This window comes from Anoplopoma fimbria, chromosome 6, assembly GCF_027596085.1.
Source record: "Anoplopoma fimbria isolate UVic2021 breed Golden Eagle Sablefish chromosome 6, Afim_UVic_2022, whole genome shotgun sequence".
Taxonomy (NCBI): domain Eukaryota; kingdom Metazoa; phylum Chordata; class Actinopteri; order Perciformes; family Anoplopomatidae; genus Anoplopoma; species Anoplopoma fimbria.
In genome coordinates, this window is record NC_072454.1 from 15006417 (window position 1) to 15023169 (window position 16753).

The 16753-nt window shown below is 38.9% G+C and overlaps 1 protein-coding gene across 1 annotated transcript; it reads right to left on the reverse strand.

The window, feature by feature from the left end:
* Positions 1–8103: 8103 nt before the first annotated feature.
* Positions 8104–16039, reverse strand: bmp5 (bone morphogenetic protein 5). Its single transcript, XM_054599617.1, has 7 exons — positions 15538–16039; positions 12761–12953; positions 9701–9849; positions 9203–9400; positions 8644–8720; positions 8398–8508; positions 8104–8253 (listed from the first exon to the last, which is right to left on the reverse strand). The coding sequence occupies exons 1-7, from the start codon at positions 16037–16039 to the stop codon at positions 8104–8106; spliced, it is 1380 nt and encodes a 459-aa protein (XP_054455592.1).
* Between the last annotated feature and the right edge of the window lie 714 nt (positions 16040–16753).

A 16753-nucleotide genomic window follows, 5' to 3' on the forward strand; every position in this document is an offset into this window, starting at 1 on the left:
TAAAAAATATTGGGGGCAGTTTCAAACATGTGAAACATTGATAATAAGCTTTTTCTGTAGTACATAAATGTATATGGTATAAAAATAACATGTTATTTGGCCTTCCTACAAATTCATCTGGGAGTTGGAGAACTTTGATCACCTTTGATCAGTTTTCACAAAAGCATTAACAAATTAGCCTAGTTCCAGACATCTGTACTGACCACATGTTTGGTTTGTTCAGAGACTTGAAGATGTTTCCTTCTCGGTTAACTCTGTAAAGGTACACTACTCTTTGTGTTTGCTTAGATTAGACAAACAGATACGCCTTGGCAGGAAAAAGGATGTCTCTGCGCTAGTTTTTTAGCTGTCTCCTGAGAACAATATATTTTACACATGAGGATTTGGGTGACTGGGCACATGATGAATGCCTCAAAATATTAGATAAAAATCAAGCAAATGTCACAACGCGTTTCTGAACTGGAAAAAGTTACATTTGAAATAAAGAGACTATTCTCTTTTTTTGCATTAAGAAAGAAACAGATGTGAAAAACAGTTCTTTATAGAGTACAGGTTTCGGCAGGGCTTGAAAGAGACTTTAAGCTCTAAGATATATACTGAAAACAAAGTGGGTGAAAGAAAACAGGAACCAGATTAAATCAATTTTCATCCTCCATCAGTCTTCAATTTCTACATCATTGATTTAGCTGAACTGTAACAACAAGAGTCCCGAAGCTGAGGAAATAACACATGATCATCACACTGAAAGTAATAAGCATGATGACATAGTCTTTCTTACCCAGAGAAGATGGAAGGGTTTGTTGGATGTATAGTTAGAATAATTATAGCCAGTCCTACAAAAACAGACCACTTGATTGTGTGTATTTGAAACTGAATTATGCATAAGACATGCTGTACAAAATAGCAAAGAATCAACGTTTACATATAATTTTGCTCTTGTGGAAGGAAAGGCATCACCATCCTTGCTTATTTCCATTATATTCAAATACGTACCATGTGGAACAAATGACCACAAACACTCCTTTCTTTTTTTTTAATAAAATGTAAAGCCCTGATAAAAATAGCAGCATACCTTACAGTTTCTTCAGGAAGGCTGGCCGCTCTGAGCCAACTTTCCACAGCTCCCCTTAGAGACAGCATGTGTGTTAAAGATTATCCTCACAGTAATCACACCACAGAGCGTCCTGCGGCTTGCAGTCACAAAAGCCACTGACCTGTGTGTTGTGTCCACATGTGATCATAACTGTTGAGCATTGGTGGATATAATGCTATTTCCCTGGCTCTGTACATGCAGCCTAATGCAATGCAGTGTGAGCAGAAAAAAAATTCTCACCCTAAAATTATCAATTGGGCTGTAAAATAACCATATTGTTCATTCATTCTGCTACAATCTTCACTTTTTTTCTTCACAAAGGCACTAGTTAACCCCACTTTGTCACAGAGACATACAAGCGGATGTTTCTAAGCAGCCAGATATTTATTGTGCAGATTTTTATATTGTTCCGCAGAGAACTTCATGGCTGGATAACTGCTCCGACTGGATCATAAAGTATAGAGATTTCCTTCAGTTTATCACAATCCTTGGTGGGAGAAATTGAATTTCACAGCAACATTTACAACAGTCAGAATGCACATGAACTGGGTCCTGTGCTGTCTGTTGACATCTCTATTTGCTCTCTAAATTGGTACAGAAGCATGTTTTGTTCATTATTCTTATGGGGATGCAAGACGATGACAGGAAAGATAAACTCGGTAAAGTCACAAGCATCTTGGTCTAGGGCTGAGGATCAGTGTTTTAAAACTAGTCAAAAGTTTCAGTACAGATACAGACAAATTGTTTTCAGACCTTACTTTTTCCAGACATAACATACTTATTTTATTTAACCAAAGAAGCTGACAACACCAAACACAGCATATCATCCTACCTGTCTCCAGAAGATACAATATTAAGTGTAATGTGCAGTTAAGACAGGAAATACCTAAAAAATAACCTTCAGATAGTGCCAAATATTGCGTTGAATAATGGACATGGCTTTCAAGTACCGTCCGAGAGCTATTGAATCAAGAGGTTTATTGAACTACTAGTGAACGATGTGCCATTGTTTTTCTGTAATCAGCTGGAGAGAGGTTACTAAGACATAGTGGTGGTTGCAGTTTTGCTGAGCAAACTATAACCTCCAATCTACTGTAATAATGCTAGATACCTTTAAGTGTCTTATAGAAGGACAATGATTAACTCAAAATCAGTGCCTTAAATTCAAAGACTTGGACTTTTTTCGAGCGCTTTCACTGCTTACTGTTGAAAACAACAGAGCAGCAGGTTTTAATACAAAAGGGTCACATTTGTAGAGTGAATTGTGCTTTTTTTGTCTAGCTTTTATTCTTTATTCTTTTCTTAGTTCATAATTGTGCCCAGATATGCCCAGGTTCTTCTGATGAACCCTGTTAGGCAGAAGAACCTGGACGATACAGATTTAATGAACTCGGTGATACAGTAAATCAGCACGATTAGTACAGGATAGAGACATCCTTGGCCTCAGAAACAGGTTAATATCCTGTGCATCTGCTTTGGTTTGTATTTTCCTTTAAAAATTTTTTTCATTTTATGTGTTCTTTGACATGAATCGACGATAGATGGGTGACAGGAGGACATAACTAACCTGCACAAAAATAAGAGAGCAGACATTGTTAGCATTTCATGTCAGAAGCTTTTATTTCTACTGAGACAACCCCTCAAAATAATCTTTAAACACTCACATGTTTCCTGGATTCTCATGGAAAATATGTTTCATCAATGCTACATGTAATAGAAAAAAGAAAACAGAAAGCCCAACTGAGCCTCTCTTTAAAACCAACTATTTGTAAAAAAAGATTGTATAGAGTTGTTTAGTGTAAATAGAAGGTTTGAATTAATGATTTTAGTTTATTTATTAAATCATCTCGGTTTAAATGCACAGGTGCCACCTCTAGTGCTAATGGGAAGTGACAGTTGGCTTCACAAACAGTCTGTTGTAAGTCCGAGAACCCCAAACCCTCTTTTCTCTGGCCGGGGAAGCTAATGTGCATATGTGAATAACAAGCAAACGTCACGGTGTTTCTACTTTGCCTTGTGTCGGGACACATTCCTCGCTGGTCCTGCTGCAGCCCTGTCATACCAAAACGGCATGTAAAAATGCGACCCATATGGTCTCCCTCTTCACGAGGGACTGATTGAGCTGTATGGAAGTCATAGCCCACCCACTGAATACAAATAAGGAGAACCATATGTGGGGGATGAATTAGGTAAACTGCACAACATTTTTATTAGATACAATTTCACTTGCCTTGTGGATGGACTGCAAGGTGACACTTTAAAAATAAACGTTAGGCCTCACAAAGAAAAAGACCTCTGAGGGTAAGTCCGTGAAACATGGAATTACTAAACCAAATGAACAATAACTGTTATGTTTTGTACTTGTATTAGATTGACCAAAATGTGATAAAAAATAAGCATCATGTCAGTCATCTTACCGGCCCGCATTACAGCTGACTGTACGGTTAATTGAGCTCATTAATGACAATCAACGCCGCTAAAATAACACTAAACTAGAAGTGTGCTTTAACAGTAACTGGCATATTAAACTCCACTAAGAATGTGAGCAAATGTTTAGTTTCACAGTTTATGAGTATGTTTGTGTAAAATCCGACTTTTCTTCCATGGACTACCGACCACATTTGATACTTATTCAAATGCAAGTATCCTCATTCAGAACTCTTGTTTACAAAATGATTAGCTACTCAAAATACTTTAAACACACTATAAATCAATCATTATGGGAAGTGTTCTATAAGGCTGGAAAGCCTTAAAGAGGTTTAAGAACCATTGCCATAAGAAAATACACTGTTGAAAATAAGAAGTGGAGTTTTTATTTTGAGTTGCACACATTTTTTGCATGCCTAGCTTTCACATACTTTGATACTGTTGCAAATTATCTTGAGTAACTTCTGTAAGGGCTAGTTCAAAGGCTATTTAATATGCATGACTGAGGCATCATTCCTCCACTTTAACCATTATTGGAAAAAGAAAACAGACTATAAAATACAGTGGGTAAAATAAGTATTGAACACGTCACCATTTTTCTCAGTAAATATATTTCTAAAGGTGCTATTGACATGACATTTTCACCAGATGTCGGTAACAACCCAAGTAATCCATACATACAAAGAAAACAAAACAAACAAGTTCAGAAATTAAGTTATGTGTAATAAAATGGAATGACACAGGGAAAAAGAATTGAACACATGAAGAAAGGGAGGTGCAAAAAGGCATGGAAAGCCAAGACACCAGCTGAAATCTATCAGTAATTAGAAAGCAATCCTGCCCTTGTCAGTGCAAATGAATATCAGCGGGTTCAGTCTCAACTGATGGCCTATAAAAAGGTGTCTCATTACCAAGGTGTCACACAAGAAACATCTCATGATGGGTAAAAGCAAAGAGCTCTCTCAAGACCTTCGCAACCTTATTGTTGCAAAACATACTGATGGCATTGGTTACAGAAGGATTTCTAAACTTCTGAATGTTCCAGTGAGCACTGTTGGGGCCATAATCCGGAAGTGGAAAGAACATCATTTCACCATAAACCGGCTGTGACCAGGTGCTCCTCGCAAGATTTCTGACAGGAGTGAAAATAATTATCAAAAGAGTTGTCCAAGAGCCAAAGACCATTTGTGGAGAGCTTCAGAAAGACCTGGAATTAGCAGGTACAATTGTTTCAAAGACAACAATAAGTAATGCACTCAACCGCCGTGGCCTGTATGCACGCTCACCACGCAAGACTCCATTGCTGAAGAAAAAGCATGTTGAAGCTCGTTTAAAGTTTGCTGCACAACACTTAGACAAGCCTGTGAAATACTGGGAGAATATAGTCTGGTCAGATGAGACCAAAATTGAACCATTTGGATGCCATAATACACACCATGTTTGGAGGTCAAATGGCACTGCACATCACCCCAAAAACACCATACCAACAGTGAAGTTTGGAGGTGGGAACATTATGGTGTGGGGCTGTTTTTCAGCATACGGCACTGGCAAACTTCATATAATTGAAGGAAGGATGAATGGAAAAATGTACCGAGATATTCTTGATAAAAATCTGCTGCCATCTACCAGGATGATGAAGATGAAACGAGGGTGGACATTTCAGCAAGACAATGATCCCAAACACACAGCCAAGGAAACTCTCAATTGGTTTCAGAGAAAGAAAATAAAGCTGCTAGAATGGCCCAGCCAATCACCTGACTTGAATCCAATAGAAAATCTATGGAAAGAACTAAAGATCAGAGTTCATAGACGAGGCCCACGGAACCTTCAAGATTTGAAGACTGTTTGTGTGGAAGAATGGGCCAAAATCACACCTGAGCAATGCATGCGACTAGTTTCTCCATACAAGAGGATTTGATCTGTGAGGACATATTTGAGAAGCCTCCAGCACGAACACCATTGCCGGTGGTCTGACAAGATGGACTGCTTGTTACTTTAGCTCTTTGTTTTGTAGCATTTGTAAACATATTTCCTGCTTGTGATGGTTTGGATTAGATAAAAAAAAAAGACCTGAATCATCAAGAATTTGCAACTTTTGACAGCCAGCCAGCTTTTGCCTGCAAAGAGCTTCAAGATGATCTATCCTCACTAAATATATCACAGTTGCTGAACAAAAGAACGTGTTCTTCACGTGGACAAGTCTGTTTTCTCAATCAGCTTATGAAAATAAACATGTTTGTTGCGGGGGGAAAAAAATCTAAATATCAGCACTGGATACCCATCCTGATATTATTATGTGACTGTGGTTATTTAAAGCCAAAATTATGTTGTGACATACTATAAGCCTGAGAGCATGATTAATGAATAATTCACAGGAATCGCCTCACGTAAACTGTGATGGGTTGTGACCTTTTTCAAGCATGTTCCTGAAGTGGAAGTGCTGATCTGATGAATGTCAAGGCACCTCTGACTCACTGGAGCCAGTTTTTTGACCACAGGGATCTCGGAGGAGAAGGGGCCACTATATTAATCTGCCCTGAGTATGGCAATTGTTACCCTTTCCTTTCATGTGGTCAGGAGGTCGCTGGCGAGAGGACTGTGTAGTTTTGGAGGACTTAAATAGGAGCTCATTCATAGCAGCTCCTGCGTAACAGAAAAGGAAGAAATGTAGCTATATTGGAAAGAATCCATATTATTAAACAGTAGATGGGATTGTGAAGTGCTAGGAGTAATCATGCCAGGCAACAGGCCGCAGGAATGCAAATCAACCCTCAAGCCAAGAGTTAAGTTAGCAGGTGGCCTCTTCTATTCACTGAATGTCAACACTCCTTTTAGATGGAGCCCACATAACATCTGGGCAGGCCAGCCACTGCTTTTAATTAAGTGAAATACAGTCACTCAATGTTCTGCCATGTCAAAGAAAAAAAAATGTTATAGAAGTGGGAGGGTAGGGGGAGAAAAAGTGCAACAGTACATATCCTGTGTTCAGTTAAGGTCAACACAGTTGTGTAAATAATTATTAATCCTTAACCTAATCCCTAGATTTCCAAGACCATTGGAAATCCCTGTGTAACCAGAGGGCTTCTCTGGAAAATGATTGTTTGCTCGCAAATTTCTGGAAATTCTGCTTATCCTGACCGAGGAGGAAATGCGGCAACACTGGCTCGGTTTAGTTTGTGGTCAACACTTTGTTTCCACGGGTGAGTCTTAGCTCTGGGCAGATGGCAACATCCAAAATATGAGTGTGAAGAAAACAAGCAAAGTCCACTTGCAGCCTCATGATAATCACCCTTATTTTGGGCTGTCTAGGTCACAGCACTGCTAGCACTGTACCACCAGCAATACCACCCCCCCCAACAGGCCTCATGGGTGGACCCCTAGTTTATATCATACTTGTCAAACATTTATACAACTGAGACGGTAGTCTGGCAACAGTGTGTAAAACATCCGCAGAACTCCAAACAGAAATACAAAAGGACAGCTTGAATTTGAAAAGGCTGGAGGACTTGCAGCTGGAGCACGGGAAAAAGCCCCAAGATTCAATGCATAACTGCATATAGTTTAGGGTGATAAATGGAGCAAGAAAAGCTGTGAGGTCAAGTAAAGGCAAAGCAAAAGATGAGGGTTTAAAGTGGTACATTTATTAAAATACACAACACTCTACATCAAGATATACTTTCCCCAAACATAAGATAGAGTTAGTGTGGAGCAAAGACGTTTGCAGCTAGTCCACAGAGGAATGAGAAAACAGTGTTTATGGAAGAGATTTACATAACCATTGTTTAAAAAAATTACGTAATTTGTTAAGCATTCATAAGTGAACACTCAACAATATGAGCGTTTCATTCCAGACTGACATAATCCTTGTCTGTGAACACACTCTCTTATGAAAAACAAAAAAAAGCTGGCTTGGAAAAGGCGAAATAGTATCAGTGCTGAAAGACAGTGGCGGCTTGAAAATAGCTTTGGGCAGTTTGGTTCACATTAGAGAACACTCACTATTTTTCTTCAGAGTCATCCAATTTGCTTTACGATATTTCCAACAGCCTGTTGAAGTTGTGATGTTTGTGCTAATGGCATCATCTTGTGGTCTCTGTTGCTTGTCAAATTATTCTTTATGTGTCATTTATAATTGTTGGTCCATAATGAAACCAAGAGATAAAATTAACATTGAAGAAAAACACCAAAATAGTGACATCAATGTATAATTCCAGCTCGGTGAGTATTTATAGCACAAACATATTGTAAAAAGGGACAAACAAGATAATGAGGAGGCGACCTTATGCATCATGAGGACTCCAGTGAAAAGTGAACTCATAAAAGTTATCATACAGACGTAACTAAGAGGGAATATATGCCAATGGACAAACAAAAGTTAAATGATAACTGACGTAAAGTAAAATCAACATTTTGTCCTAATCATTTAAATATCATAATATTCAGTGCTATTTTAGAAAAAAAGGAAAATAAATTAGGTAATAAAACTTTATATACATAATACTGTACATCACATCACACCTGCAACAGATGTGTTTTCCAGCGATTCCCATACCAGATAGCATAAATTAAAGTTAGCCCGTCCACTAATGGCAACCACAAGACCTAACTACCATGTTTCTGTATTTCTTCAGGATAACGTTTGAGCTGTCATCAAAGTAAAGCACTGATATTGCGTTGAGCTTGGTTGGGGCACAGCATGGCTTTGGCACGTTGTCAGGAAACATTAAATGGACCTATAAATGAGAGAACGAAGTAGGTTTAAGAGGTGCAACAGCAGTGAGTTTCAAATGAATTATAACAGCTGAGAACATTATGGTAGCTTATAACATGATTTTTATTGCTTTACGCATACGCAATGCACTCTAAAGAATACTTACCAGCGTTTGCACAATTGCATGATTTGTTGCATTCATGTGTGCGTTGAGTGGAAAAGAGCATTCACCATCACAGTAAAAAGCAGCATAGCCCTCAGGTGCAATGATCCAATCCTTGACAAAAAATGATAAGCTTCCTTTAATTAGGACACCTTATTATCTCAACCAAAAGGCATTGTTCATTGTGTTACTATCATTTGTTAATGTTATCAATGTATTGATATGTGATGTGAAATAAATTTGTCTTACCTGCCAGCCCAAATCTCGAAAACTGACATAAAGTTCATGCTTCTTGCAGGCTTGCTTCTGTTCACTTGTGTTGTAATCTTGAAAAAAGATTAAAAATAAAAGGATATTAATGATAAAAAAGTAATGAATGCTATTATTGATTTATTTCTTAACTGTAAGAAGGTAAGCACAACAGTGGCATTGAAATCTACAAAGCTTTTCATCAAATGCACTAGAAATACAAATACGCAGTCCATAAATACAGACTTTTGGAAGTACACAATATCATCCTACAGTTGGGCTCTGTTAATCATTTTTGTGATACATTTTAAATTAAATAGGTGTTTTCTTTCCCACATCAGTGTGCAGTCTGGCCAGTAATTGTAGAGATATCTGGCTGCTGGAAATTAAGTTGGTCAGTTTGACAAATGGATGGATAGTCTGATGGAAAGATGGCCAGGTCGTTAGCCAGGCAAAAGGATGTCATTAAAATCGAATTAAGAGATCAGATGTGTATAGGATTAAAGATGTTATCATAAACTATTGTAGCATCTTAACTACATCATAAAAGTGCACATACCTCCAGTTTTGGGTGCCCTCGATGATTCTTGTTGACTAGCAGATTTATTGCGATTGTGGTTCTTTTTTTTACCACCAGCAGCTCTGACGGAGCGAAGCAACACCCCACTGGCCTTGAAGAAAGCAACCAGGAAAGGCTGTTTGGACTGGGGCCCATTCCTCCCAATGATTCCAGCAGATTTGATGTTGATACTTCGACCTTTAACAAACAGAATGTAAATATAAAGTTTAATACAAAACTAAAGGAAATGGGATTTTGCATCATATTTATGACTGCTTTCAAGGTTAGTCTAGTATCTTTACGAATACTTGGTCCAGCCATTGATCTGTTTTATGGCCATTTATAAGTGGTATATAATAAGATAATCCACAAATGTCAAATATACAAGTCACATTTGTCCGAAAGTCAATGCAGACTATGTCTATTGCCTTAACTTTTCTTAGCTTCCTGAACTTTTCAAGTAAAACAAATTGATAGAAACTAAATCTGAACACTTGCCATCTACAGTCTCCACACAGAGCTGCAGGCCTAAGTTCTGCTGTGGGTTCATCAGCCAGTGGTTACTGGTAGTCGTGATGTCAAACACTAACCAGCCTCCATCAGATGCCTGGACCATTTTGGAGTCGAGCAAGAACGTCTCTGCATCGCTGAAGGTAAGATAAAACAAAAGAGGAACATGTTTTAAATAAGCCGCAGTCAAAGTCCTGCACACTCACAGACAGTACACACATGCAAGCAGCAACTGCTATTATACAACAAAAACCAACACACTCATTATTGTTTATCTTCTCATTATTTAAAATACATCGAAATCCAGTGAAAACCTAATACATTTTCAGTCTCTGTGGGTATACAGTTAGTCCTCGGAGAGGTTTCAGTTATATGACTGTGGTCACTTTATTTTAAACAAATTATAAAACCTCAGTGCTTGCTACAGTGTAGAACATATTTAAACCTGGGTACCTTAATGTTGCAAAGCTTTAATGGCACATAAAAAGGAAACCATATGCTTCTTTGAGCACATATGAACTGTGTCTAAGAGGTTGTTACCAGTTAGACTGGAACAAATAAAGGAGGTATCACTGACTGATCACAAACGGATGCTTTAGCCCAAACTCTGACGCATAGGCCAAATATCTGAGTGTTTTTTATTACTGTTTTATTGTCATTTCTTTATCTCTTCATCCTTTTGAACAAACATTCTTCTTCTGAAGATTTGGTGTGTAAGAGTAATTTGGTCATTGATGTGTGCCTTTGTACTGGAGATAAAAAGAAAGCGGTGTTGCTATTGTTAAAGAAACTGTGACGTGTAATAAACTGCAGAGTTGTGTTGTTAACCTGTGCCAACATTTCAGCTATTTGATGGGCAAAATATTTCAGGGGTTATGAATTATGTATATCTGCCCTTGTGTATATTTAACATAAGGCATCAATCAACCAAAAGTTTAAAAAAAGCCTTGCATCGCAATTTGCATTGGGTTCCTTTCAAGTGGCAGATCGGATAAGGCAGCGCCTGTTTAGTTTTTGTGGTTAAATGGAGCTCGTCGAAGAATAGTTCAGGAATTATTCATGTGTTTATTAAAGGTGTAATACAACGCAAACCTCATGTGGAATTTCACATGAGGGCAGTCGTTATGATTGACATAACGGTGAACTTCCTCTTTGAAACGTACAGTATTAATCTCATATCCTGTGATAATTTAGTTTGTGTAGGTAAGAATTCACTATTCCCGTAGCCATATCCAAGGAAAAATGTTGTCCTGCCCCTCCATCTGTGATTACTGGATGTGCTGTTCCACAGAGAGTAAGTGAAAGTGAGTGGATACCAGGAATAGAAATAACTCTTTTTTTTTTTTTTTTTGTCTCCTGCAAATTATGTTCAGGTGCCACTTTTCTCCATTAGCAATTTATGTTCAGTTAGCAAAGTTCAGTTGCAGTGCAGAACGTAGTGGAGCGTTGATATAGTGGAGTGAAAGGAGGTCAGGGTGGTGGGTAGTTGTCTGACTTTAAAGGTAACCTGTGGAGTTTTTGACCACTAGTACTGTAGATATATGAAGCAAAACGTTTTTAAGAGGTCGTCGTTTTGTTCCATTCATTTTCTCAAGGATGCTGGTTTCCCCAATCGACAGCGGCAATAAAGTACCAAAAAACTCTGCAATGCACCAACAGTGAAGAAAACTACTTGCAAGCACACATGGTAAACACTGAAGGTTTCACACTCTAACAAAAAACGTCTCTGCAAATGTTTTAAAGGCAAGGAAATGCCTTCAAAACATTCATGAGTCCTCAAAGACAGTATCTTAAACCCTTAAGATGCCGCAACAAAGGAGTTTTAATTAGCTACTTAAACCTGCTAACTAACGGCTAACTTAAGTGAATATTGTAGAAATAACCAACTTAAAACAATTGGCACTGATCAATTTGTGTTAAAAAAAATAAAGGAATAGAAGAGTAAGCTTACAAACTAATAGTGCTCATATAATATGATTTCATTGTGGCTTCCTAAGTTGAGGAAAAACTTGAGCAAAGTGTTGTTTTTTTTTAATCACATACTCCAATGTTGTTTCTTAGATTTCTGGCACTGGGAAATAGTTATATTTGGTGAACACTAACTCAAACCCACTATTCCCCATTAAAACTGTTGTGAAAACTTAGACTGAGCAGTCTTTCCCTTTAAGATGGCAGAGTCCATTGACTTGGACCTTTTCAAAGCCCAGGAGGGCCATATCTCCCCTTCAATCACCCACACACATTTTTGGCCAGCAAATGTGGGCCCACTTTTAAGTACACCCTTGTGTATTAAGCTATGTCATGGCTTAAACTTCCGGAATATTGTTAAGACAGGCAGGTGGTGGGCATAACAGTGACCACAGGAGCACCCGCGGGAGCCCCTTCCCCCCTATTGTGGGCCCTCATGGTTTCATCTAGGAGCCGGCCAGCTTGGCAGGCAACACAAGACGAGTGATAACTGATGGACCTTCCAAGCTTCATAAGTGGCCGACTTGCTAATGGACTTCTCTTTATCCGAGAACTATATTTGTAAGGCAGACATGGTGCGAATGAGGGAGAACAGAGTTGGAGATAGAAGGGCGTTCTGTACGAGTGGAAAGTTTTAACTGTGCAAGACACTAGCTGTTGGACCATTTGCCTTTTTAACTGTGATATAAGATAACTGCACAGGGTGAAACTACCCATCCGGCTCCTGTTAGAGTGCAACTGGACTAAAATGTCTAATTAGAAAGCAGTATTTTCATGTTTTAGCTGGTAGAGGTAGAGCTAATTTACTACTTTATATGTTGTTGGCAGCTTAATCTGTAATTATGCATCGTTTTTTTGTAAACTGGTCATAAGTTTTGTATGTAAAATCTCAAAAACTTCTTTAAACAAAGCAAAACCTATTTCCATATTGGAAATTGTTTTTAGTAAAGCAGCAGAAAATGGAAATATGTCAAAAGCAAGTACTTCAAAATTGTACTTAAGTAAAGTGCTTGTGTGAATCTATTTAGTTACAATCTACCACTTATTTTAATGTTTGGTATTGAGTGATTAGGTACTTACTTGTTTTGATATTCCTTGATGACTTGATATATGATAACCTTAAGAGTAACATTGTCGTAGCGGGCATGACTGCGGTCCTTATAGATCCGAAACTCTGCAGCAGTCACCGCCTCTCCTTCCGGGATCTGAGTCAGATCAAAACGGAACTCCTTGTAGTGTCTTCGTTGGTGAGAAAAATCTTTATCTTTCTCCACTGGAAAAGAAAATATTATATGATGAATTTCATTTTTACTGGCAGCAAAGCTCACACTGATGACTTAAACTCATGAACCGCTGCGTGCGTTACCCTAAAGAGAAATATGCCAGCGTTAACGCACAGAAAAAGAGTAATTTATCACATCTTCTTTCACATTCCAGGTCCAATCCAAACATTTTGACTACCAACAAAAGCACTTTCCAGTTCATTAAATCAGTCAACTGAATACAGGTAGCAGTTCCCAGACAGGCCCTCTACTGTGTGCCTAAATGCATTCTCTGGCCATGATGAATGGGCTGTCAGTTAAGAAAAACAGGCTGATTTCAATTAAAGACACTTTCGTCTGCTCCTCATGTGAGAGAAAAGACCAGACAGGATTCTTCAATGTCATGTCAGCGTCTACTCTGACCTCATTTCTGACCTCATGCTGAACTCCTGTAGGTTTCATATAATGTGCTTGGAGTGTTTTATGACCTTTAACCTGTAAAAAATAAATATTTGTAATATAATGAGTAACATAAGATGTATTTTTGGCCTGTCATTTTTTTTAAATGTTTAAAAACTTTTTTAAATGTTTAAAAACTTTAAATGTTTAAACATATATGATTCATTTATATTTCGCTGCATAGAAATAAATGTGCAGCTTGAATTTTTCAAGCCGCTGCATCTATTTTCTAGACAAAATAAAACCCCTCAATGTAATGACTAATAATGAAAGAGTCTCAGTGTATCAACAATATGAGAATGCTGACAAAAGATACTTTGATGCCACTGAATGTCTCACACCCCTGCATAGTAGCAGAAAAGGGGCATTTGGCCGAGGTCGGTGGATTTTCTGACACCCGTAGGGATATCATGCAGTGCATTTCCCTGATATTTTATCGAGAGAGGACGCCTGTGGTTACTTAGCACAAACAGGTCAGAGGTCAGGTCTGACTTTTACCCGCTGAGCGTGTTCCATTATATTAGCCACAGGCAGTAATGTGAAGCAGAGGTGCCACTGAGAGTATTTAAGTTTAAAATAAAGATTGAATAATAATGACTCTTTCTAGTAAGGTAGAGCCATGAGCTTTCTGGATGTGTTGCATATTAATTGGATTTAGCTTGTGCTACCAGGACATTATCCATATTTTGTTGACAAGATTAATAAATTACTGGTGCGTTTCGTCTTAACCCCTCTTGCATACAATTCCATGTATGTGTATTGTATGGATTGTCAATAGCTGACTTCTTATTTAAACACTGAAGGTTCAAATGCTTCCAGAAAGCATATTAAACTGCACGAAAAGCCACATGGACGTTTTTAAAACAGTTGAGGTCAGTAGCTATATTTGAGTGTACTGTAATAAAGACAGAGCCCCATTGAACACTTCACTGACAGTCCCCAGAACGAGAGCAGAGCTTTCAAGGCTGACAGTGTACATGCCCTGGTATAGTGGTAAGTGGAAACAGATGGGCTCAGGCCAAGGTGAGGGATACACTTCCAAGCAACTCTACACAAATTCATTTTTGCATGTTTTGCTCTATATTAAAGAAAATAAAATTCTTAACACTACAATACCAAGGGTATCTAAAGATTATTTATGGTGATTTTTTTTTTTAATCTCATTTGGGTTTCTGCAATGCTGCATCATATTTTATAAATCAGTTAGTTTCCATGTGGAACCCCTAATATTTTAATTCACATTAAAGAACAATAAATGCAACAAATTACGCAAATATAACTAGACTAATGCTTTATCTTAGTGACAGAAATTAGTGAAATAAAGGCATCAGTCAATATTACTCCCCTTTTAACAACAGGAAATCATTTAGACCAATTTTCTCAAGGTCAGACAGTCATCTGATAAGGTGCTCTGAACTGCTGGGTTAAGGGTCGCTGCTACTGAACAAACACAATCATTATACAGATCAGCTGCTTTTTTAATAGAAAGCAGCACAAATTGGCAAAAGGTCAAAGTGTTGGGCCTAATTCTGTTAAATACTAAATATTTCACACAAGACCAAAGCAACTGAACTGAATGTCTGAATGTACATGTTGACATTGAGATGTAGACAGAAGACTTAAAAACAGCAAATGAAAGCTATGAGTGGGAGGAACTGTAAAACTTAACTAAGATTTATACATAGTTCTTTATAGGACAACATAGCTCAGGTTATTTAAGCAAAAAAAAATATATATATATTTTGATAAAATGTATTGTGTGTTAATTTCAACAGCAATCAGGCCAAGAATTATTTTAATGAATTAAGATAGACCTAAAAATACCTGATGAAGGCTTTAGTGCTGCAGTATTTAAGTTGCTTTTCCTAAGTGCACATGTTGCACTTAATGTAAAACAAACGTTTTTTTTTTTTATCACAGATAAAGTGCATTCAAGTTTTCCTTATTATAGCCTGCATATTAATTCCCTTTAAAGTGGAGGGAATTGAGATGAAGAGAAGTTGGAGGTGGGAGTTTGTTTTTTAACACTTTGAAGTTTCTCTAAATAATATTAAAACGTGACATTCATTTCTTATTTCGATTAATATCAATTTTATGAATCCTGCTGCGAAATGATCCCATTTAAATGCCACTTACCTAAATTGACAAAACTCATCACCATGTCGGCATCATTGAGGAAGCTGGTGTCTTGCGCTGTGGTGCTTGCCGGGCTGTGGCCTAACAGAGGGGCCGCTCGGTAAGGCTGAGCCACGCGAGAGTACCCGGCGTGCTGGGGGCTGTAGTACGCTTTCCTGGAGTGCCCTTGAGCCTTGGCACTGAAGCCCTTCCCGGCACCCAGCTGCTGCAACCCCCCCTCCTCCTCCTCCTCCACGGCCATGGCGTTGTACAGGTCGAGCATGAACAGCGGCGCGGAGGACGCCTGCTTCCCGGGAGAGAAGGGCCTCGGACGGTGAGGCAAGCCCAGGATGGAGAGGATCTCTCTCTGGATCTCCCGGCGTTCGTGGTTGCGCAACCTCCTGTAAATGAAGCTGGAGTGCACATGGTTGTCACTTAACCCGCAATGGGCGCAGGACAGAAAGCTCAAGCAGCTCCACGCAAGTCCAAGCACAGCACGGTTCAGAGGCGTAAGCGCTGTCATCTTGACAAATAGTTCACTTTGGGATGGGAGGTTGATCTACATCGCACTCCGGGAGAAGAATAGAATAAGTTATATCTCTGCCAATAAGGAATCATAGACTTCCCATATTAGACAGAGGCACCAGGACTTTCACGGTGGGTGACTGAGGAGTCTTCTTCTGCCAGTGAGACCTTCTTACAAGTGAGGTATCAGAAAAGTCGCCGCTCCTGTCCCAGTGAGCAAGCTTCCTCCAGCTGTGTTTACTCCTCCAGGGTCCATCCAAAGCCTTCTGCCACACCAACTATTTATGGAGTTATGACCCCCGTCCCTCACCTTACTCCTCTGTGATGCAGAAACAAGTAGGTACGCCCATAACGTCGAGGGATAACCCGGAGTTTTCCAGTGGATCAGATGTGTTGAAATGTGTCAAAAAATGAACAGAGAGAGAGAGAGAGAGAGAGAGAGAGAGGAGCTAGACTCGTGCTCCCACTCGCATTTTTCCTTTCCTTTCCTTTTTTTCTTTCTTTCTTCTACCTCTTGAGAGAGTGCATTGGGGCTAGTTGCCCTCCGAGTCCATCCCACACTCAACTTTTTTGTTTTTGCATCTACCTCTAGTGGCAGCAATAAACTCCAGCACGGTCCCATGATGAATGTGGCGGCCCAGGAGTGTAAAAGGAGACACTTGAAATCCGAGAGCCCGTCTTAACGAGTGGAAGAATAATGACAGCGCCTTTT